The sequence below is a fragment of the Octopus sinensis genome, linkage group LG4 (assembly GCF_006345805.1).
Source record: "Octopus sinensis linkage group LG4, ASM634580v1, whole genome shotgun sequence".
Taxonomy (NCBI): Eukaryota; Metazoa; Mollusca; class Cephalopoda; order Octopoda; family Octopodidae; genus Octopus; species Octopus sinensis.
The window spans coordinates 103724146-103750608 of NC_043000.1; the positions used below are offsets into that span (position 1 = coordinate 103724146).

The 26463-nt window shown below is 37.2% G+C and overlaps 1 protein-coding gene across 6 annotated transcripts in view; it reads left to right on the forward strand.

Moving 5' to 3' along the window:
• LOC115210805 (DENN domain-containing protein 3-like) overlaps nt 1–26463 on the forward strand; it is a 66111-nt gene that overhangs the window by 22524 nt on the left and 17124 nt on the right. For all 6 annotated transcript variants that reach the window (XM_036502280.1, XM_036502278.1, XM_029779547.2 and 3 more), the window contains 8 exons: nt 915–1055; nt 8157–8311; nt 9563–9673; nt 10783–10867; nt 11831–11961; nt 14549–14705; nt 18944–19083; nt 25411–25571. In XM_036502280.1, the coding sequence (XP_036358173.1) occupies nt 915–1055; nt 8157–8311; nt 9563–9673; nt 10783–10867; nt 11831–11961; nt 14549–14705; nt 18944–19083; nt 25411–25571 (1081 nt within the window). The remainder of the gene's footprint in view (nt 1–914; nt 1056–8156; nt 8312–9562; nt 9674–10782; nt 10868–11830; nt 11962–14548; nt 14706–18943; nt 19084–25410; nt 25572–26463) is intronic.

Consider the following 26463-nt stretch of genomic DNA (forward strand, 5'->3'; position numbering starts at 1 on the left):
TGTTTTACAGCAGCTATCATCATCATCAACAACAACAACACCAACAGTAATAATAATTATGTTTTCTAACATAATCACTAGGTCAAAAAATTTTGTGAGTGAAGAGGATATGTTAATGTTCAATTAACTCTAGTACATAAGTTGTACTTATTTTATTGACCCTTAAAGGAATGAAAAGTAAAGTCATCCTAAGCAGGATTTAAATTTGAAACATAAGAGATAATAACTAAATGCTACAAGTCATTTTGTCCATCTCTCTACTGATTCAACCACATTTATACACATTTATACAACATTTTACCAATTTTGAATATCACCCCCCACTATCACCATTTATACTTGCATGGGTTGGATGTGTCATCTCCAACAACATCCTACCACATGTTGCATTCCTTTGTCATCACTTTTGTGATGTTCAGCTTCCTGAAGTCAGCCTTCTCTGCTTCTACTTGTCTTTCTTCTTTTCTCTTCATCATCCATTGGATCTTTCAAAAGGAATCTCCTTGCATTTCTTCACTTACCTGTTATATCATTACACATCCATACCAGCATAGCCAGTGTTCTCACACACTAACATTCATTACACATCCAGTAGATTATGCTCACCTCATTTCTTTCCAGTCTTTGCATACCTTCTACATTCATTGCCCATGTATCACTGCCATGAGACACTACAGTTCATACACATGCATTTTACAGTTTAACTTTCACTCAGAGAGAGAATCCCCTTGTCAGCAGAGATGATTAGGTCATTTAGGTAAAAGAAGCTATCACCTACTTTTATAGAACCCTTTCCCCAATAATTATTTTTAACATAGACACAAAGTTAAAGAAAAGAAGCTTTACCAATTTTGATCATTTCATTTATTATCTATTACTTTATGTACTTTCCATTTACTTCCTTTTTTTTACAGACATTCTGTTCTTTTATCCACCCATTCTCCTGGGAACATGCCTATGTGCCTATTGTACCTCATTTATGTCTTGAGCTGCTTGATGCACCAGTGCCATTCATCATGGGTTGTCATGTGAAACATCTCCACACAGTCAGTCAAGTAAGTAATGCAATAAATACAACAGGTTACTACTATTGTTTAACCTTAGATCTGCCCATATAGAACTTATTTGTTATCAAAGACAATATAGCTATGACTATCCAGTATACTTGTATATCTAAGCCCTCATTGTCCAATGTATCTTCCTTTTTTCTTTTCTTTTTAAGATAGTTCAATATGATTTAAGGGAGATTTGGCTGATATTTCTAACCAGTTAAATGATTATGTAGAGTCTTTATTTTTTTTTTTTTTTGGCTTGTTTAAAACACATTCAAAATTAGGATAGGCTTCTTTTAGCTTTAAGTTACTTATGGAGCACATATAGCACTTTTGAAGTGACTATTCTCCTCAAGTAGCCATGACAATTCTTCAGAATGCTGTATGCTCCAGTTTATGTTATTTCTTGCACACTTAATAGACTACCGTAAATTCTGGACTATAAGCCGCTACTTTTTTCCCACACTTTGAACATTGCAGCCAATACTATGGTGTGACTAATGCATATTTTTTTTTGTCATACCACGAAAAACATTTTGCCTCGCAACGGTAGACCAATCAAATTGATGAGTAGATCACAGAGATCCAATGAAATTGTGCGATAAATCAAGAGCACTTTCACAATTCAATTACCGGTATTGCAAAGCTGTCATATCTATTCACCCTCATCAACATGAAAAACACTCGAAGAAAAGCATATGATGCAGCTTTTAAGTTGAAGGTGATCAATCTGGCGGTTGAAGAACAAAATCGAGCTGCTGCATGTAAATTTGGCATAAATGAATTGATGGTGAGATGGTGCAGACGCCAGCAGGAAGAACTGAGTCAATGCAAAAATACGACGAAAGCTTTCAGAGGTAACCATAGCAGATGGCCCGAACTTGAAAACTTTCTTGAAGACTGGGTTAACACACGGAGAGCAAGCAGCTGCAGTGTTTCCACCGTGCAGATTGGACTGAAGGCTAAAACAATCACCACCAAAATGAAAATCAAAGATTTTAGAGGTGGGCCATCGTGGTCCTTTAGATTTATGAGAAGAAAAGGCCTGTCCATCAGGTCACGCATGACTTTGTTCAGCAGCTCCTTCTTGACTACAAGGAAAAACTTGTAACTTTCGCACATTCACTCAAACAAAGATAGTGGAGAATTCCATTGGGCCAGAAAATATCATAAATATGGATGAAGTACCTTTGACATTTGACCCGCCTCTCACTCAGACTGTTAATAAAAAGGTGACTCATCCATCACACTGAAAACAAGTGGCCATGAGAGAACGCATTTTACCTGTGTTCTGAGCTGCACAGCATCTGGACTAAAGCTTCCACCGATGGTGATTTTTAAGCGGCTGACAACGCCAAAGGAAAAATTCCTAAAAGAAATCATGGTGAAAGTCAATAAGAAAGGTTGGATGATGGAGAGCCTAATGAAGGATTGGCTCAGAGACTGCTACACCAAGCAACCTGGGGGATTTTTTCACACAAAAAAAGCATTGCTCGTTATGGACAGCATGAGGGCCCATATAACAGATTCAGTGAAAGCTGCCATCAAGAGTACAAACCCAATTCCAGCTGTGATTCCTGGGGTCACCACTAAGTATTTGCAGCCACTGGACATCAGTGTGAACCGAGCATTTAAAGTGGCACTGCGACGTGAGTGGGAGGATTGGATGACGAGCGGCAAGAAATCCTTCATCAAAACAGGCTGCATGCGAAGAGTATCTTTCATTCGAGTCTGCCAGTGGATCTTAAATGCGTGGAGCCATGTCAAAACATCCACCATCACCAACGGGTTTCAAAAAGCTGGACTGCTGCGTGATGAAGAGGACAAGGTGCACTCAAGTGAGAGCGACAACGAAGAGGCTGAAGTGAGTGATGAGATCCTGAGGCTGTTCAATTCGGACACTGAAGAAGAGGACTTTGATGGTTTCAGTGCGCAGGAAGAAGATGAAGGAGGCAATCAATGACTTTTGACCTGGTAGGCTGCAGTATGTATATATATATATATATATATATATATATATATGTGTGTGTGTTTGTGTGTCTGTGTTTGTCCCCCTAGCATTGCTTGACAACCGATGCTGGTGTGTTTAGGTTCCCGTCACTTAGCGGCTCGGCAAAAGAGACCGATAGAATAAGTACTGGGCTTACAAAGAATAAGTCCCGGGGTCGATTTGCTCGACTAAAGGCGGTGCTCCAGCATGGCCGCAGTCAAATGACTGAAACTAGTAAAAGTAAAAAGTAAAGTAAAGTATACAAGCAAAACGCCCCCCGTCCAATGGACGTTAAACATTTAAACCAAATTTTCTCAAAACAACTTGTCCGACTGTCCCATTGGCCTCCCCTTTGAGAAACACTGATTTAACCTACATTTGAGACACCAGCAAAAGAAGAAATAAAATAGACTTTTTTTTCTATTCCAAAGAAAAACGATTTTATTCACAGAAATATGCAACTGAAGAGTTTAAAGTACCATTAATGATAAGACTGTTGACTGGGAGAACACAAACATGGTTTAAACAGTAAGCCTGGCAGGAAAAAAACGTGCCTTTAAGCAGTAAAAAAACAACAAACATGGAAGGTGCAGTTATGCATTCTCACCTGGAATCGATTTTTGTAATTTTTTCAAGACTTATACACGCCCTGATATCGTCGGTATCTACATATCAAATTTGAGCGCAATCGGATGGAGGATGCCCGAAATCCTAGAAGACACACTTACACACACAGACAGAACAGATTTTATATAATAGAAAAACCGGCCATTAGGAGGAATGTTGTTCATGCACTTTTCAGTAAAAAAGCATAAGCAATGTAATTTGTATGTTACTGATATGTACCTATATTTAAAGGTAGCCGTGTTACAGGCACTGTTTGAAAAAAAGCATTTTGCAATATGTGTTTGTTTATGTTACCATACGGATTAAATTAAAAGTTAAAAAATCCTCACGTGTAATATCATTCTGTGTAGATATCTCATATTACAACATTGGACACCAGCAGCTTAAAATCCGGTGCAGCCTATACAAGTACAAAATTAGTTTTCTTTCTAAAATTAGAGTATGTGGCTTTTAATCAGGTGCGCTCTGTAGTCCAGAATTTACGGTAATCTGCTCCTTTTTTTTTTTTTTGTCTTCTTTTGCACTCTTTCAAGTTTAGTGTGTCCTCTTTTGTATTGTTTCTGTTCAACCACTCACACTAAACTAATATTCTGGGTTGCAACTGCCTGTAATAAACCCTGCTGAATCAAAGCTCTCATGAATTAGCCATGTTCATCTTATATTTCCTCAAGAGAGCCAGAGCTAAACTTAGTATATGCACTGAAAAACACGATCTCCTTAATTTGCTGCAGGTCATACAGACAGCCGTTAAGTGAGAAACTGTACAGAATTAAATCTCTATCTACTTTCCATTTTTTCTGAGTGTGAAACCAATAAAACCTTGTTTGTTGCTCTCTCAACTGTCTCTGTTTTTTGTGGGGTTTTTTTTTTTGCACAATTTGGAACAATATATATATATCCTCATCATCATCATTATCTTCACTTAACATCTGTTTTCCATGCTGATATGGATTGGATGGTTTGACAGAATCCACAAGCCACAGAGCTGCAGTATGCTCCATGTCAGCTTTAATATGGTTTCTATTGCAAGATACCCTTCTTAATACATACATACATATGTATGTATGTATGTATGTATGTGTGTGTGTGTGTGTGTGTGCATGTGTGTCTCTGTGTGTGTGTGTGTGTGTGTGTGTGTGTGTGTGTGTGCATCTTCTATGTCTAGGGAGGGTCATTCATCATCATCGTTTAACATTTGTTTTCCATGCTGGCATGGGTTGGACAGTTTAACTGGGGACTGGAGAGTCAGATGGCTGCACCAGGCTCCAATCTGATCTGGCAGAGTTTCTACAGCTGGATGTCCTTCCTAATGCCAACCACTCTGAAAGTGCAGTGGGTGCTTTTACATGCCACCAGTACAAGGGCCAGTCAGGTGGTACTGGCGACAGCTACGCTCAAATGGTGTTTTTTATGTGCCACCTGCACAGGAGCCAGTCCAGTGGCACTAGCAATGACCTCGCTCGAATGTTGTTTTTCACATGCCACCAGCAGAGGTGCCAGTAAGATGACAATGGTAACGATCATGCTTGAATGGTGCTTTTTATGTGCCACCAGCATGGGAGCCAGTCAGCGGCCCTGGCAATGGTCACACTCGGATGGTGCTCTTTACGTTCCACTGGCATGGGTGCCAGTCAAGCAGTACTGTCATTGGCCACTTCAGCGAATTTGATTTTAATTGTGATTTCACTTACCTCAACAGGTCTTCACAAGCAACACACAACTAGGCTGGTTACATCACTGGCATAGGCCTCAGGTTATGGTCTCACTTGGCTTGCCGGGTCTTCTCAAGCACAGCATATTTCCAAAGGTCCCAGTCACTAGTCATTGCCTCAGTGAGGCCCAATGTTTGATGATCGTGCTTCACCATCTCATCCCAGGTCTTCCTGGGTCTACTTCTTTCACAGATTCCCTCAACTGCTAGGGTGTGACACTTTTTCACACAGCTGATCTTATCCATTTGCACCACATGTCCATACCAGAGCAGTCGTCTCTTGCACACCACATCTGATGCTTCTTAGGTCCAACTTTTCTCTCAAAGTGCTTACACTCTGTCGTGTATGCACACTGACATTGCACATCCAGTGGAGCATGCTGGCTTCATTCCTTGCAAGCTTCAGCATGTCCTCAGCAGTCACTGCCCATATTTCACTGCCATGTAGCATGGCTGTTCGTACACATGCATCATACAGTCTACCTTTTACTCTGAGCGAGAGGCCTTTTATCACCAGCAGCACTCTGAACTCTGCTCAGGCTATTCTTATTCTAGCAGCTATACTCTCAGAGCATCCACCCCCGCTACTGACTTGGTCACCTAGGTAATGGAAGCTGTCAACTACTTCTAGTTTTTCTCCCTGGAATGTAACAGAAGTTGTTCTCTGCACATTTCCAGTGTTTATTGCTCCTGAGCATCTGCCACATACAAAAACTATCTTCCCAGTTTGTCTTCCTTTGAAATTGCTGTACCTCTTATGTGCCCTTAGCTTATAGAGTTTCTACCTATGCCTTTTCTACAGATCTAATGATTAGAGCAGCAGACTCGCGATCGAGGGATCGTAGATTCGAATCTCAGAACGGGCGATGTGTGTGTTTATGAGCGAAACACCTAAGCTCCCCGCAGTTCCAGCAGAAGGTAACGGCAAACTTCTGCTGACTCTTTCGCCACAACTTTCTCTCACTCTTTCCTCCTGCATCTTGCAGCTCACCTGCGACGAACTGGTGTCCCTTCAAGTTGGAGAACCTATATGCTAAGGAAACCAGGAAACCAGCCCTTATGAGCCAGGGATGGCTCAAGAAGGAACAAATAATCTACCTGAAGGGATTTGTGATTTGTCTGCCTTCGTACTTATTAAGACTTTGGTTTTAGCTAGGTTGACTCTAAAGCCCTTCGATTCTAATCCTTGCTTCCACACCTGAAACTTCTCCTCTAGTTCTGATAGTGACTCAGCAATAAGAGCAAGGTCATCAGCATAGAGGAGCTTCCAGGGGCATCCTGTTGCGAATTCCTCTGTTATTGTCTGGAGGACTACGATAAATAGGAAGGGGTTGAGGACTGAACCTTGTTGGACCCCTACCTCTACCTGGAATTCTTCACTGTACTCATTGCCAACCCTCACCTTACTGACAGCATCCCTGTACATGGCTTGCACAGCTCTCACTAACCATTCATCTATCTCTAGTTTCTTCATTGACCACCAGATAAGGGATCAGGGGACCCTGTCAAAGGCTCTCTCCATGTCAATGAAAGCTAGGTACAGGGGTTTATCTTTGTCTAGGTATTTCTCCTGCAGCTGTCTTACCAGAAATGTAGCATCAGTGGTGCTTTTCCCTAGCACAAACCCAAACTGCATCTCATCTGGACTGACCCTCTCCCTAATTAGTTGGGCTACAACCCTCTCCGTGACCTTCATTACCTGATCCAACAGCTTGATACCTCTGTAATTATTTGTATCTAATGCATCACCTTTACCTTTGTGGTAGTTGACTATGGTACTGCTACACCAGTTATTGGGTATGACTCCTTCATGTATCACCTGGTTGACTATACAGATGAGCAGGCTATATCCGACACTGCCAGATATTTTGAGCATTCTTTATCTGAACATCTTCTGGGTTTGTATTCTTTTGGCAGGATGCACTGATTCAATAATACTTCTTTATTTTTTGTCAATTGGTTAAATATCAAACCAAGTAACTAACTGAACATTTGTTTAATTGTTTAATGTGATGATTAAACAATCAATTGGTTGTTTGTCAAAGTCCTTTCATTGTTATTTACGACTCTCCAATGAAATGCCCTCACTCTTCAAGGTCTGCCTTAAATTTGTCTGAGAATTAGTCTTATGCCTATGTATACATATGCATGTATGTGTGCATGTAAATGTGTGTGCATCCCAGTGTGTGTATGTGTACATGCATATGTGTGCAGTAGAGCCATCTTTTTTTAAATAGGTAACAACATAAAAATGTGTTTGAGGGTCCACATAGTATATGAGGTAGTCTACAGCAAATGCAGTGCATCTTACATTGGAAGCATCACCAAGAAACTACATTCACATCAAAGAACATGTGTGTACAAACAACACTTCTGGCTATTAACACCCGCAGAAGTACCAGACCTGGTACTTTATTGTATTCATTGGGACTGCGGAACGTAACACAGGCAACTTTTGAATCAAAGAGGCCATCCTAATTTATAAACTGAAACCAATATTAAGCAACAGAAAAGAGCTACACAAAGTAGACTTACTATTATAAAAATACCAATCTGCACATGTCACTACTCTCTCCCACATATCTAAGCAATAGCAATAGCTTTATTTAATCTCCCATTTCTTCACATGTTCTGATGAAGGGGCATAAAATTTTGCACATGTAATTACAATGAAGAAGGATGAGTTTGACTTTCAGTCGATAATTATTTTTGTATGTGCTGTTATACAAATGTGTTCATATTCTTCACTGTCATTTCTTTCTGCTTGCAACTTCAGATTACAGACCTCATTATTGTTAATATTGATGAGGGATCACTCAGCCTGGAAAATACTACAACTGTACTCCCTGAAATGCCAGCAGAACCAGTCAAACTGCTGCAAGATGTCTATGAAAAGATTCGTTTTAACTTTGACTTGATTGAAGCTGTAACGTAAGTGCAAGTTTCAATGGTATTGTAATGACTGATATTCTTCAATATCCCTAGTCCCCACCCTTGCAAGCTTACTCACACCTCTGCTTCTATCCCTCTCACCTGTTCTTCTGCCTCACCCATCACAATCATTCTCTTGTACTTTTAGAGTATGTTCTGACACTTCATCACTACTATCTCCTATTCCAGCTGGGGTAGCTATACATCTTCTCTATAGTAAAACACCTGTTCCTATGCCTTTATCATACTCTTGCCTCTCAGCACATGTCTTAAGCCACCTCCCTCAATACTACACCCTGTTCAATCAAGGGTTCTTATCTTGCAAGCTAGTTGGCAACCTCACTAGTGCCAGTGACACAAAAATGCACCCAGTATACTTTGTAAAGTAGTTGACACTAGGAAGGGCAACTAGCCAAACAAACCATGCTAAAACAGACCTTGGAGTTTAACACAGTTCTCTGACCTATCAGATCTTGTCAAACTGCCCAGCCCTTGCCAACATGGCATATAGATGCAAAATGATGATGATGGTGATGATGATGATATGTACGGTGATGATGATGATATGTATGGTGATGATGATGATATGTATGTATGTATCCATGTACATGTATTACATGTGTATGTAATGTTTGTGTATGTGCATGTTTTGTATCATGGTTTATAATATCTGTTTAAGAGCTAATGTTTGGATGGATAGTATTGTTGATCATATTACTCTAGTAGTTTATTGGTAACTAATTTTATCAACTCCAGAAATTTGAACGGAAAAGTTGATTTTTGTAACCTTGTGGAATTTGAACTATGGAACTAAGTGAATCTACCATTGCCCTATGCATCTGGAAAATACAAGTTGTCTGTCAATATGTATTCGTTTGTATGCAAAAGAAATCCTCTGTCTATGTGTGTGTCTGCATGATAGAAACCCTCCGTCAACATATGCATTTTTGCATGATAGAAACCATGTATGCATGTGTGTGTGTTTGTATAATACAAGCTGTCTCCATTGTATGCATGTGTTTTTGTGTTAAAAATATTCATATGTGACTCACTTTCAACCAATTCTTTTCAAACTATACCAAAATCAATTCAACATGACTGCATGAAGCACAAACTAAATATTCTTCACTCTTGCTCCCCTAATTCTGATTCAAGAGGTCCTACGTTTATTTTCTAAGAAATAAAACATTTTTTTCCTGGTTTGTTTATTTTAGATGGACAAATTTCTTTATTATTTCCATTTACTTGCAGCCCAACAAGCTTCAGCCACAAGAAGGATGTGGAGTTTCGGAAGCAAAAGAACACTCTTTTTAACAGACAAATTCAACATTCTTTTGTGGAACTTATGGTGAATTTGTTCAGGTAGACTTTATTATTGCTTCATTATTTTGGTTCATTTTTCTAAGAGTGTTTATCAGTTCCCTCCCATCATCAATATTCCACTTGGGTAAGAATTATGTATTGCAATCACTTAGTGTGCATTCATGCACATGCATGCACACACACACACACACACACACACACATACACAGCCAGTAGACAGACATCAGATAGACTTACAACACTTATGAGCCAACAAAGGGGCGGTCTTATGTGGTCACTTGACCTACCAAACATGGCAACCAAATCTCCATCAAATCACACCCAAACATATTTAAAAAATAAAACATATAGGATAAGGTACTACTAGATATACAAAAAGATGAGGCTGTCATGGCCAGAATTCTGTTGATCATAGGTCTGCTTAATAAGATCTCTCCTGGGGCTAAACAACAACAACCCCACCCAAGTCTTGTAAATAAAGAACCCTTTCCCATGTTAACATAGGAACCTTTTGAAAATATTTAATGAGTTTCTATTACTCTAGTATAGATATTATTCTGCCAACGCCAGTTATCTAAATATCTAAGTTGCAATGTTGTTGGGCAACCTTTTAATTTTTCTCTCCAAGGTTGTTTTTTTTAATCCAGTATTTTACACACTATTATTCATAGCTTTATCTACTTCAAGTTCCACCATTATAAATGGCCATAGTTCAATGACAAACAAATAAAAACTAATTTGACCAAGACTGTATCCTTACCTGAGTGCAGCAGCTGATCAAACTTAAAAGCTAACGGAAAAAGCACTGGTTCATATTGCATCATCAGTGCTTTGCTATGTACCTAGGATAGGTTCTTAAATATCATTAATCCAGTTTACCTTCATGTAAAGGAATACATGAGAAAGTGTATGTATGAAGTGAAAACATTGTATTATGAGTTTCCATAATTATCTTAAAATACATCACTTTTGTATAAGCCTACTCATTCAAGTGGTGACCCAGAAGTACAATAGGTTGCAGGATTGTAATGCTTCTGACATCAATTTGAACATTTGACCTTTGGCCCTGTAATCCAACTCTTGTTGAAGATTCAGCAGTCTTATCTATTGTTTTTAACCAAGTATTTTTTTGCTTTTTTTTTTCACAGAAATGTCGTAAGTGAGCCAAAATATTTCAAACCTGAGAAAATGCTGAAGCAGCAACTTCCAGAATATGTGCCATTTTACACAGAGGTAATTTCTGGTTGTCCTTTTTTTGCAATTGTAATTCTTTATCCCTAGTTTATCCCTGATGGAGCAGACATGTGATCAAAAGCATTCATCATAGTTTTTCATCCATGTGTGTCCAGTGTGTTCTTCCTTTTTTGAAGATGGAAGGGTTAATTTGGCTACAATTTTTTTTGTAGGTCAGCTAACTGCAAAGAGGGCTTGAAGTAGGGACCAAAAATCTTGCTCAAATGAATTGAAATATTGAATAGTAACAGCTAAAATGAAAGATGGAATTTTCATGGTTGGAATACCATTGATTAGAATTTGGATTTGTAACAGGATGAGAGGTCCCCGCACTGGAAGGGTGAAGCTCGCATCCTTTACATTAAATATTAATCGAAGGGAAGAGTCAAGACTTCCGATTAACTTCAACAGTATAAATATTTATTTCTTGATTCGCAATATATACATTCTTCTTTCTAGGCGAATCGGCAGCCTAGAAACTAATCACAGTAGTCAAGTGGAATGAGCCAAATCCTGTCAGTTCAAGCATAGCAGAGATACGTCACGAGGTAGCAGCTTGAGAGAGCTGCTAAAAACACGACTGTCCTGTTCAGCTGCCAGCGTTCAAGAGAACGATACAAGGGAAATTTCGCTGCTGCTAGTTTTCTGCGCATGCGCATGAGGGAACTTCCGGCAGGCCTCCCGGAAGAATCCAACTCTGTGCATGCATGCTGAAGATTTCCAAGATGGCATCACTACAGATTAACCAGGGTTAACCTGGGCCTAAACAACAATAACAAATAAAATCTAAAATCACTTAATATTTTGTTGGGCTAATACTGTAGTTATAAATTTCAAGTTTTTCTGAGCAGTCCCACATTCTCTCCCAGAGACTAAACACAGTAACTCAATGTTGAAATCCTATTTGAATATTGGAGGTGAATTGATTTTTGATTTCCAAATTTTATCATTTTATATTTTCAGGTATTTGAGACTACGCTGTTTAAACGGTTTATGGCCACCATAGCATCTGGAAGATCAACTTATTGGTCTGAACTAGAAGTAAAAACAAGGCCACTTTCTCGACAAGCATCAACTCTTTCTGAAGAATTGAGGTAATTTCTTCAATGTTGTTGATCTTGAATGTGTGTGGAGCTTTATATTTCATTTAGTAAAATTTTTTTGTTCTCAGTAAAATCAAAAAGAAAAGAAAAAAACCCAATTTGAACTATAATTGTTGGCAAATATAGGCATTGGCATGACTGTGTGGTTAAGAAGTCTTGGGTTCAGTCCCACTGCATGGTACCTTTGGCAAGTGTCTTCCACTATAATCCAGGCCGATCAAAGCTTTGTGAATGGATTTGAGAGATGGAAACCAAAAGAAGCCCATTACATATGTCTGTGTGTGTGTGTGTGCATATATATGTGTGTGTCTATCTTTGTGTTTGCCCCACCACCACCACCACCACTGCTTGACAACCAGTGTTGGTTTGTTTATGTTCTAACTTAGTGGTTCAGTAAAAAGAGATCGATAGAATAAGTACCAGGCTTTAAAAATTACTACTAGGGTTGATTTGTTCAACTAAACACTTGAATGTAGTGCTCTTGCATGGCCACAGTTCAATGACTGAAACAAATAAAAGATAAATACCATTTTTTCATACATATTTTTAACTTTCTGCACAGTTATTTCACTTATTCAACTATTATATACTAGTGTAAAGTATTCACTCCTCTCTTATTACAAATTTTGTTAACTTTCATAGTATCAGTAAGGTTGTTTGTTACTGGACATCTTTGACCAAGTAATTTACTTTAATCATTGCACTTGTGTGTGTGTGTGTGTGTGTGTGTGTGTGTGTGTGTGTGTGTGTGTGTGTGTGTGTGTGTGTGTGTGTGTGTGTGTGTGTGTGTGTGTGCACTTGTTTTTGCACACATGTGTGTGTTTATGATATAAATATTTGTCCTTGAAAATGTTTTAAATGCTGTTTTTAAGAACCTGATATTTTTATAAGATGGGAAGTGAGAGTTTATGTTCATACCTTTTCTAGGACCGTTACTGATATTACTGAAATAAAATGTCTCTTGACTGTAAATTTAGCTTAGTAGAGGCTTACCTCCCTTCTATGGTACTCCCATGATGTAGCAAGATTCACCACAAAAATAATCACTTCTAAATTAGGCACAAAGGCAGTGATTTTGACGGAAGTCATTAACCCTAGTAATTCATTCTAGTGACTCTCAAAGCAAAGCTGATATTGACAAGATTTCAACTCTAAACTTTTAACCCTTCAGCATTCAAATTGCTCTGTCAACTGTAATGCCTATTTATTCACATTGTTTGCATTCATCATGCATTATCTCATAGATTCAAGTCTCTGATGATGCAGTTATTTATTTGTAGAGTGATACTGTAGGATAGGTGTGAGAAGCTGGATCTGGCTGGTTTGGACATAAAGTGGGTAGAATATTTTGACCAGATATGGCTAGTTTAAATGCTAATGGGTTAGGGCCAGAATAAATATTGCAAAGCATTTTGTCTAATGCCCTAATGATGCTACAACCTACTTTTAGAATAAATTAAAATCATATTTTTTAAAATGAGAGAAAACAGAAACTGAAATTCTGCATGAAGTTCTGATAATTAGGCATCATTTATTGAACAGAGAATTTAGTCCTTCATTATTTTTGTTAATAGACTAAAGTATATAGATGCAGGCATGACTGTGTGGTTAAAAGGCTTGCTTCCCAACCATGTGGTCTTATGTTCAGTCCCATTGCATAGCACTTTGGGCAGGTGTCCTCTACTACGGCTCCAGACCAATCAAAGCCTTGTGAGTTGATTTCATAGACAGAAACTGAAAAGAAACCCATCATTCATTCATTCATTCATTTATACATACATACACATATGCACACACACACACATACATCTGGGTATGTATGTATGTATCTAGAGCTGTGTGTATCTGTTTGTCTTCCACCACTGCTTGACAACTAGTATTGTTTAATTTACATCGCTGTAACTAGACACACAAATAAGTACTGGGTTCAATTTATTTGACTAAACCTATGAAGGTGATGCCTCAGCATAACCACATTAAGATGCACACTTTTTTCATATCTTTTTTTTTTCTGCACAAAGTGCACCAAAATATTTCTATTTGCTCTTAAGTGCACCATGAGCCAAAGATCTTTATAAGACACATGTCACTTCCACCTTACCTAATGTAACAGAGAATTTGTAATGTCTGTTAATTACTTCAGTATATTGGGTTTTTTTACCTTAAATAATCCCGATAAGATGGAAATCAAATTAAACCACAGTTAAATTTGAACTCAGATCCATGAGGTAGAAAACTAAATGTTACAAGTGCACTCCACACTCTGCACTACCTGCAGTGACATTTATGACATTTCATCAAAGGAACTTCTATGCAATTGCTTGACCTGCTAAAAATAGCAACCAAAGCTTTCTGAAATCATATTGCACAATTTTAAAAAGAAAGAGTATATTGAACACAGTTGTACTTGATATACAAAGGATGCAGAGATCATGGCTGAAACACCTGTGATCATAGGTATGCTTAATTAATGTTGACTGGGGCTGAACAACAACCATATTCATGATATTCAGTAATTAATAACTGAATGATTAACCTGTTTTAAGTTTTCATTATAAAATATTGTTCTGTATTTCAGGCTACATAAAAACCATACATCTTCTTTGGGTTTTGTATCTACTTGGTTTACAGGCCATTCAACAAATCCTTCCTTACTGATACCATTGATCGACAATATAGATTTCTGTAAAGGTTACCTAAATAGCTGTGTAGACCTTTGTACAAAGGAACTTCAGGTAAGTTACTTTAAAGTCAGTATTTGTTTGATTATGACTAACAAAACTTATATATCTGCCAAAACTGAACGTGTCTTTATGTTTAATTCAATGGGTTGTTAGATCACTACTGCTTGATACTTTTGGCAAGTGTCTTCTACCATAGACTCATGTCAAGCAAAGCTTTAATTAGTGAAATTTGATAAATAGAAACTGTGGATAATCATTTTTACTTGATGTAGTTGGAAGAAGACATAGATGTATTTTGATGAAATTGCATCATATAGCAGTTGCAAGTGAAATACTGCATAGTGGTAGTGGTGGTGCTGGTACTGGTAGTGCTGGTGGTGGTGCTGGTGCTGGGAGTGCTGGTGGCGGTGGTGGCGGTGGTGGCAGCAGCAGCAGCAGTAGCAGTAGCACTGGTAGTAGAGCCTCAGATCAGCCTTAAATGAGCAGATCTATAATAAAAGTATTCTCACCTTTACTTTCCCTTCTTTTTGCATATCTAGTCCAGCACAGTCAAGTGGTCCTTCCTTTTCGAGTTACTATTTCTTGCATCTCAAGTGACCATGAAGAGATATTCTTGTTAATAGGGCAATTGTTAAATGATGTAATTATAACAGAGTAGCTGTTACAGGGAATAAATGTAAATATAGCTTGGTAAATAGAGGTCTTTCTGTTTTTGGAGTGGTGATTAATATTACCACCCAGTCCTTGTACGAGCTTTAAGTACAGTCCATTCTGCTGTAAAGCATTCAGAGTAGGTCTTCAGTCAGAGGATAAATACCTTCCTTTTTTTTTTATTTAAAGTCTTAACAGGCCAGCAAAAAAGATCAATAGTACCACCTTTCTTCCTCTAGTTGTTGAAGTATGTGGCTTAGTGGTTAGTGTGATAGGTTCATGATTGTAAGACTGTGGTTTCAATTCCTGGACTGGCTGATGCATTGTGTTCTTAAACTAAACACTTCATTTCATGTTGCTCCAGTCTACTCAGCTGGCAAAAATGAGTAATCTTGTGACTGACCAGTATCTGAGCTTCCGGACAGCTTAGCATTACTCTGTTTCACTCAAAAAATTTTGAATGTAACTTTTTTTTAAAACATTTCTGTTTTCCTATTTATGTTTGCATTTATTCCATATAACAGCCACTCTATATTTTGATTACATCATGTAAGCACTGCCCACTGATAAAATTACATCATTTAGCAATAGCCTTCCTTACAAGCTAACAAAAATGCCTCTTCATGGTCGCTCGAGATGCTAGAAATAGCAACTCAAATCACATCCTACTGTTTTAAAAATGGGAGGACACATTGGACTATTTTAGACAAGATAGACAAAATGTCAGGAAAGTATTATAGATCTGATAACTCAAGGCTAACCTGAGACTAAACTACTACTACTACTACTACTACTACTACTACTACTACTACTACCTCTACTACCACCACCACCACCACTACTACTACCACCACCACCACCACTACTACTACCACTGCTACTGCTGCTGCCACCACTGCCACTACCACAACCGTCTCTACAATTGCTGTCACCACCACCACCCTGTATTTCTAGTGCAACTGCCATATAATGCATTTCCATTCTTGTTATGCATTATGTATCAAGTGCTCCTTTTTTAGTGCTTTTCTTTGTAATGACTATCTTATATTACTATTACATCATTTGGCATACTTACACAAGTGTCCTACAACTTTGTTTCATCGTAACTTTCAGAAAAAATGGGTATTTTTTAATGAAATTTTCTCAAATACCTTTCAGAGGGTGTGGGCATGCACACATATGTACTGACACATGTCACATATATGTATTTACAAAATGAAACTTGGAATTTTGAAAAAATTATGCGATATGTCATTAGAATACATATGTGGATGCCTACCAATTTTTTTCTTTTTTTTTCACATTTAAATTCTGATATAATTGTAATCTACACCATCTGAAAGGTATTCTGTAGAAAATTTCATTAAAAAATATCCATTTTCCCGAAAGCTATGAGGAACCATAGTTGGTAGATTGGAACATTTGGGTAGGTATACCCATCATTTAGTATGTACTCTTTCTTAGTTACACAATGTATCAATTCCCTTATGGTACTATTAAGTCACTTAATAACTGGTCCTTGTTTCTATGAGACTATGGAATAACATGTATCATGTAATAACTACCTTATGTTACAAGTTATTTCTTTAATAATGACCCAATGTTGACATTTTGCCATGTAACAAATATCCTACGTTACAACTATACAGCTTTGTTTCTGGACATCATGTAATATCTATGCTATGTTACAACTGCATTATTTAATAATGGTATCTCTACTTGATGTTAGACCTACTAAAAATTTTCTTCAAATCACAACTTACCATTTAAAAAAAACGAAGTGCACATTTGATAACGTAGTCCTAGATACACTCAGTTTATGAAAAAGACAAAATAAGCATGGCTGGATTGTCTTTGACTATAGGTCTGCTTGGTTAGGGCTGACCTGGAGTTAAACAATAACAACCTATATATTTTACAATTATGTAATAACTGTTTGGTGTCATCAGAATATAATTTGATACACAGCTTAAAGTCACAATGTTATTATATAATAAATGCACTATATGACAACTGTGTTGCATAATGACTGCTATATGCTGTGTGATATAAGTTCATCAGATACTAACAATTGATATTTGGGAGCCATGTAGTTAAGAAGGCTTCTTTGAAATTATTGATAGTTTTGGGTTCAGTCTTAGCTATCAACAAATAAAGGTGATGTGAGGAAATCAAGTCAGAGGTCTGGCATTGAATAGCAGACCGCAGAGCATCTCACCCAGAAAGCTGTTTTGAAATATTTGAATAGTAAAACATTCATAGAAAATTCTTAATTTATAGAGGAAGAGAGGTGATATGAAGCAGTGAGACACAGGGAGAGGGTTTGTAAGAAGAGTGTGAAGTGGCTGTATTGGTAAGAAGCTAAGAATGGGAGAGAAGAAAGAACCAAAGCTTCTATCAAGGCAAGTTCAAATATATGATACAGAAGTTGTAAAAGTTATGGTGGAGTTATGGTAAAAGTTATGGTTTCAGTTAGTTGAAAATAGCTCGTTATTTTTGCACTGGTTTAAGAAAACCTACACTCAAAGGCTTTCCAGCCATAATATTCTTCCTTTCATTTTCAGACACACTGTATTTGGTAGTATATTAATCCAATGTATACTTCCTTTTTTAAACTCGTTAGGTGTGATTTGAAGATAATTTGTCAGCCATTTTTTGCTGTGTGAGTGCTAAGTAGGGATTGATGAGTTATAAATAGATATATATAAATAGTTATAAATAATTTTTTCTTGGATCTTACTGAGACTTGTGCTGGTGGCATGTGAAAAACATTCAAGCGAGGTCAGTGCCAGTGCCGCTGGACTGGCTCCTGTGCAGGTGGCACATAAAAAGCACCATTTGAGTGTGGCCATTGCCAGTATCGCCTGACTGACCCTCATGCCAGTGGCACATAAAAGCACCTACTACACTCTCAGAGTGGTTGGCATTAGAAAGGGCATCCAGCTGTAGAAACTTTACCAGATCAGATTGGAGTCTGGTGCAGCCATCTGGTTTGCCAGACCTCAGTCAAATCGTCCAACCCATGCTAGCATGGATAGTGGACGTTAAACAATGATGATGAGTTATAAATAGATAGCATAACTAGTTAGGCACAGCACATTGTCTAAAGTAGTAGGAGCATTGTAAATTTGGTGTTTGTTAGCACTCAATCTTGAATATAAGTCCTCTCCTAGTTGTGTGGGCAGGTAGAGAGAAAGACAACTGCAATGTATACTTGCCTGGAGCATCTCAGGTCCTAAAATCAACAGGGACCCTAGGAATTCAATCTCCCAAGTGATATTTTCAGTATAATTTAAACAAAAAATTATGGCCTACTTAAAGGAGGAAAGGTAGTGCTCATTGTCTTTTCAGGGCCTCTAAGATTATTGGGAAGAAAGGAAGAAAGAAGGAAGTTATCTTCAAACTGTGGTTAGGGTTTATGACCTAAATACTTACAAAAGAATGGACTTTGCTACATGGGAACATGAACTATGTGGTAGTACTAAAATGGGTGATGGATTGAGCCTCCCATCTAAAGTATTAAAGAAACAAATATTGTAATTTTCATTATTTCCATTTTATAGGAAGAAATGTTCTGTTCTGTTAATCTCAGTTGTATTATTAACTCATTACTTGAAATCTTATTTCATTCCTTGCAGGAGGAGCGTCATTTCAGTGAACGTGCTTCCCTAATATACCTACGAAGTATGTTTCTCCTTGCCTGCTCTAAACATATGTTAGCATTTGCAGATCTGGTTAACCTTCACAGAACAGCAAAAACTATCAACATACCATCAAAGTTAGTGCTTTACTTACTTAATTTTTATCATTTACACACACATGCACACTCACACACATGCTCACACACACACACACACACACACTCTCTCTCTCTCTCTCTCTCTCTCTTCCTCTCTCTCTCACACACACACACATTCACACACACACACACACACACACAACACATGCACATACTCATTGTGCTTTTGGAACAACAATCACTAAAATGATATATTTTTCTTTTTCATAATTTTCTGTCATTTTATCATATTCTACATTCTGAAACATTTGTAACTCACATTAACCCTTTCATTACTGCATTTATTTTGAGATGCTCTGTGTTTTTCCAATTATTTTAAATATAACAAAGAATTTAGTAAAATAACATCATTACCATTAAGCTAGTGTTAGGAACATAAATTGTGACTAAGATTTAGTGGAAGATTTAAATTCAAAACTTATGAAAACCAGACATTTATACTAAAGAGCCAGAGCCGATTTCAGCTGGGTTGGTAACGAAAGGATTAAAAGAAAAAACTTTTACCCCCTCTTCCTTCCTTTATTGTACTTTTCACAATGAAAGAAAAGTCAAACGCTGCAAGTGGATGTGCGAAAAACAAAATTTGAATTTTGAAAAGTGTCTGTAAAGCAACATTTTCAGTTGTTTATTTAAACTTTCTCTGCTGACTTGCAAAATACAATTACATGTAATAGATGGGTTTTGCTAATTTTCCACGATTTTAATTCTTGTGTATGAGGGTGCCCACCAAATTTGAAGTGCCCCAGGCCTTCCATGATTTAAATCTGGTCTTGTATGTATGTTTTGAAATAACTGACTACCAGTGAATATCCAATCAAAACTTGAACTAAAGATAGTTCTCATCTAAATTAACGAACAACTCTGCATCATACAGCGCAGAGTTGATAAATGAAAAACTTTAAGCAGGTAAATCAAAGGATATTAAAGTGAAGACCCTGAAGAAACTGTACTGGTACAGCAGTAGGGTTGTGGTTGCAACAGTTACTAATCAATGCAGTAGAAACATGTATGTCTATTTGAAGCAGTATATATATGAAGGAATTAAAGGTAATGCTATGCTGCTTCATAATAATCCTTATTGTTATTATATATCCTAATAAGAAGCAAAGTTTGTTTGTTTGTACATTGACTACTGAAAACACTAAATAAAGTTGATGATATTTCAGGATTTTCATGTCATAAATTAATTTCACCATTCTGCAGATAACTGTACACTTATTTTCCAAAAATTAATTTGGGGTGGGAGCAAGTTGGTTGTGTATTGGCCCCTATTTCTAGCAGTCCATGTACTGTCTATTTCACCATAGTTTCTATATCTTATTTCTATCCTTATAAGAAGCAAAGTTTGTTTGTTTGTACATTGACTGCTGAAAACACTAAATAAAATTGATAATATTTCAGGTTTTTTGTATCATTTAAATTAATTTGACCATTCCACAGATAACTGTGCACTTATTTGCTGAAAATAGATTGGGGGTGCCGAGGTAGTGTTGTATTGGCTCCTATTTCTAGCAATCCACACACTGTCTATTTCACCTTAATATCTATATAACCTTATAAAAAGCAAAGTTTGTTTGTATGTTGACTGCTGAAAACTAAATATAAAAAAAAGCTTTGTTTGTTTGTTTGTTTCTACGTTGACCACTGCAGACACTAAATAGAATTGATAATATTTCAGGTTTTTTGTACCATTTAAATTAATTTGACTGTTCCACAGATAATTGTGCACTTATTTTCCAAAAATGGAATGGAGGTGGGGGGCAAGTTGGTGGTGTATTGGCTCTTATTTCTAGCAATCCATGTACTATCTATTTCACTATAATGCTTTTTACACAGGGAAAAAATACTTCACTTACCATTCAATCCACCTCTACATTTCTCTAAGTTTATATATTACATTTATTCCTTTGAAGTCACCGCCACACCTCTGCTTTCTCTCTGTCTATATGCCCCTCCCTATGTCTCTATCTCTCTCACTATCTACCTCTCTTTCTCTGGTTGTATGTATCTCTCTCTCTCACTACCTCTACCTCCTTTTCTCTCTAGAGAGAAAACACATGAGAGACGGACAGAGAAAGGAGATATGGAGAAAAAAACAAGTGAGATGCTGGACCTCTGCTTTCTCTGTTTATATGTCCCTCTCTATTTCTCTCACTATCTCCCTCTCTCTCTCTCTCTCTCTCTCTCTCTCTCTCTCTCTCTCCCCCTGGTTGTATATGTGTCACTCTCATTACCTCTACCTCTTTTTCTCTCGTGAGAAAAAATACATGAGACAGACAGAAAGCGGGTAGGGAGAAAAATAAGTGAGACAGAGGGAGGATGAAGATAGACATATCTATAAGTCTATGGACAAAGTTGTCAATGAGGATGAGGCTGTCCATTATCCTGTTGAATTCCTCAACAGTCTGGAACCGTTCAGCACACTATCACACATCTTTGAATTGAAGAAGGGTGCTGTCATCATGCTTCTTAGAAACCTGGATCAGCTGAGATTGTGCAATGGTACACATATGGCTGTCACTGAACTACAGCTTCACATTATCGAAGCAAAAATCCTCACTGGATGTAGTAATAGAGATATTGTATCTATACCTAGAATATCACTAATACCAACAGATGTCCCCTTTCATTTCAAACGATTGCAATTCTCAGTGGAGGTCAGTTACGCATTGACCATTAACAAGTCCAAAGATCAAACACTACAGGTTGTTGGTCTCCATCTAAAAGAGAGCTGTTTCTCACATGGCCAGCTGTATGTAGGTTGTTCCAGAGTAGGAAGCCCTCAGAAAATCTTCATATATGCTCCAAAGGAAAAAGTCAAAAACATTGTATATACTGAAGGTCTGTTTTTTTTTATAATTTTCATACAATACCTTTCTCTATTATTATCTAGATTACTTTCTGTATTTAGATATTCTAAATAAATTTGTAAAATTATGTTCTGAAATATTTAAATACCTTTTTACAACTTTTATTGTAATGAAAATGGGTATTACGATAGATGCCAATATGTGGCTTATCAATACATTTCAACACTATACAGACTGGGCCAAAGGCTGAGAGGCCTGCTAGTATACATATATTTTTAAATATAGTTATACAAGTGAGTAATAATTATCATCAAAGTTCATTGGAATAATTAGTGGGAGGGAATGGCAAAGAAGGAAGAGGTGAAGGCAGCAGTTTTAGTATGTAGGGCTACATTATCCAGTGCTTCCTATCTTTTCCCTTGAGAGTAGGTTGTAAGTTGAGGGTGATTTGGCTGTTATTTCTAATCACTCAAATGACCATACAGAGGATCCCATGTAGTTGTTGCTGCTATAGCTACTATCATTATTGTAGGATAATCTAAGTCATCTCTGAGCAAGTATGTAAGACAGAAATTGTAGCATTTAATCAGTGTTATCAGCTATGGCCATATCATTTTCATTGTAGAGGAAGTTGTGAAATTTAAGACTTACAACATTTGGCCTATTTTATAGCTGTCAGGAATTTGATAAATATTAGGTATCTATTAACAGTAGGTCATGCAACTATTCAGAAGGTCATGCTCTGATTCATGTAATTTAGTTTGAGAATGAGGACCATCTGGCAAAGGTGTGTTTGTCTGGTAAGAAGTTTGCTTCACAACTCCACGGTTCTGAGTTCAGTCCCACTATGTAGCAGTGCATAGCACCTTAGGCAAGTGTTTTCAACTACAGCCCTGGGTTGACCAAAGCCTTGTGAGTGTATTTGCTATACAGAAACTGAAAGAAACCTGTCATATACATACTGGGTGTGTCAGTTTTTTTTTAAGGTCATTAGTATGAATTTAGGAAAAGATGCAAACCTCACCAAAGAAAAGTTGTATTTGGAAACAAATGGTACGAATAATCTTGAAAATTTTTTTGTCACACCTATTCAATAAACCCACCATCTGCATCAGTGGCTACTTCACTACTGGGTTGGAAGTATTGACATGCCTGAATCAGATGATCTTTATCAATTTTGAACATTGTGCTGGTTGTAGCAAACTTGAGAGACTGTATGGTGTCTCAACTATGCCTCATATGTAATAGGTCCGTGGACTGAGATCTGGTGAGCTAAGAAGTCATGCCTGAGAGAACACGATCATGAAGATTTGCATGCACCCACACTTGGATTGCCTTAGTCTTATGAGATGGTGCAGAGTCTTGTTGGAAGACATGCAGTCTTTTGTGGAGGTACATGGTCTAGTGGTTAGAGCAGTGGACTCGCAATCGAGGGATCGAGGGTTTGAATCTCAGATCGGGCAATGCGTGTGTTTATGAGCGAATCACCTAAGCTCCACGTGGCTCCGGCAGAAGGTAATGGCAAACTTCTGCTGACTCTTTCGCCACAACTTTCTCTCACTCTTCCCTCATGCATCTCTCAGTTCACCTGCGACGGACCGGCATCCCGTCCAGATGGGGAACCTATATGCCAAGGAAACCGGGAAACCGCCCTTATGAGCCAGGGATAGCTCGAAAAGGAACAAACAAACATACAGTCTTTTGTTGCATACTCTGTCTATGTAGGGCCTCCCAACTTTCTCCAACACCTCTATGTAGAGCACAGGTTCCCATCTAGTGTGTCACAGAACTCTGATGTGCCGCAGTATCAACTGAGGGATGCCGCAAAATATACATACATATGTGGTATCATGATTGATCATTTAGAGCCAAAAATACATTTTGATACTATTTTAACAATAAATATTATTGTCATCTTATATTTGATATTTTTGTCAATTACATTTTTGTATTGTCATCTATTTTATGTTTATTATATCAACATTGGTGAAATAAAGAAAATTTTTTTTTTTATCAATTCCAAGGATATAGTTTTCTGACACAGATGTTATTATCCAGGGACAAAGTTTTGTTATATTGATGCTGAATCAAAAAGCAACTGTCATATTAGATTTTCTAATAGGGGTGCTGTAGATTTCTGAAAGGCTTGACAAGGGTGCCTTGAGGCAGAAAAGATTGGGATACTGTGGTGCTGAAAGTGAATTGACTCTTGAGCCCTGTGAAAAAAGTGAAGAGTCATGGCATCTTCCTTGTTGTTGATATCTCCCAGAATCATCACAGTTGCTGGGAACTTATTGTGCATGACTGTTAGAACCTCATTCAGATCTCTGCATGACCATCTGTCATTCTTTCAGTTTATATATTAATCCTGATCTAAGTTTTTCTCATTGAAGAAAAACCAAAGCATTTCAGCATTGTGGTATTTTAACTTGTTTAGCAAGCATTTTGCATGGACTGAATAATTCTCTCTAATCACATTTGACATAAACTGACCCCTCTGCAACACATACAGCTTGTACCATATGCCCTCATGCACATCTCTTACAATGGTGCATTTTGAAACCTTGACATCCTTTATAATGGCTCTGATTGACTTTCCAGGGTTTTTACCAACTATTTCTTGAACTTCTTGGACAAAGTTATGTGTTCTGATAGTATTAGGACCAGGTGCATTTGTTTTACATTTAGCTGTTGATGTTAGATCCCCACCAGCAGCTTCCAGCACCTTTTGAACTTTGACAACAAAGGATTAGGCAACTTTCAGGAAGTGAGCTATCTTTGTATCACTATACTATGCTTTGAAGTCATCATGATCATTATCATTGTTTCAATATCTAATTTTTTTGTGTTTGCATGGGTCAGACAGAATTCATTGAGGCAGATTTATTTTCTACAATTGGGTGCCCTTCTTATTGCCAATCTTCATATGTTGCCAAGCAAGGTAATATTTCCTCTTGGATAGACATGTTTTCATGGAAGATTAGAAATGGATGATATCACATGTCTAATAATGACACCATCAAACAATATTGAAACAAGAAAGCACACATACATATGAACACACACATACACACACAACATGACATGTTTCTTTCAATTTCCATCCACTATTTCCCCATGGCCAGACATGTTCCAACAGAGACTCTGCACAGATGTGTGACCTGGTAAAAATAGCAGCTAAATATCCTTCAACTCACTGCCATTTTTTAAAAGACTAAAAAGCATACTTTGGGTAATATAATCTGAGATAAAACTGCATCTTAAAAGACAGACTGATCTCTGTTGGAATTTTTTTTATCACAGATCAAGGATGACTTGAGGCTAAACAACACAAGCACCAACTTCCAAATATGAATGAGAAAGCAGAAAATACAATTCTTTGCCTAATCCTGTTTGATATTTGAGTCCCTTTTCTTATTTTTTCTCTGGGAGGTTATAAGTTTTATTTGTAGACAAATATCTTTCTTCATTTTATCTGTTTAATTTCATTTCTTAGACTCATAAAAGAAGTGTCCAGAAAAATACCACAACACAAGCGCAATGATGATTACCACCGCTTGCTGAGAGATTATGGAATATCAAACATGGATGAATCTGATCGTCAAAGATCTTATGGAAAATCTTTAAATACACTGAAATTACCAAATCATGATATTCGTAATATATTTTTCTATTTTCCTTCCTGTAATTTTCTACATCAACTCATCTACATATCTGTCTATCTGTTTGTTTATCTATACAACCATCTGCCCATCCACCTGTCCATCTTTCCATCTCACTATCTGCCCATCATCAATCCATCCATTTGTCCTTCCAATCTGTCCATTCTACCATCCATCTAACTATCAATCCATCATTTTTTCTCTGTACATTTGGTTATTTATGTACCTTTTTAGCATACTATCATATATATATATTGATAAAAATTGTAAGACAACAAAAGAATGAAAGAGACCTCGATATTATGTAAATAGAGGAAGTTATCTGTAAATGTAATATGTGACAATTATCCGAAACTCTGAGTTTTATCATGGTTACTGAATAATTGTCACATATTACATTTATATATATATATATATATATATATATATATATATATAATATATATATATATATATATATGAATAAATGAAAGAATGGAGTCGAACGAAGATGTTAACAAAATTCCTTTACTCTCGACATATGTTTCAAAGACAACATAGTTTCATTCCAAAGGAATAAAGGGTGCATTATGCAATCTTCTCATCAGGAAAGAAAGGGAGCCTCTCTCGACAACAAGACAAACAAAAATTTCGATGTTTTAATTTAATTTATTAAGGAACTTTCCCAGAAATTCTAGATATCATTCTATTATCAATTCCCACATAGTTAGAATCGCTTTCTCTAACACTAGAAATCTTTCACAAATTATATCTTCTCACAATACCAAGCTGCTAAACAAAGATTCTTCACCCGGGAGTGCCAACACTAATCTTGCTAATTCCAACCCATCATACAATCATAATAATAGGAATAGTATTAATAGTAATAGCATTGGTAGCAGCGATAG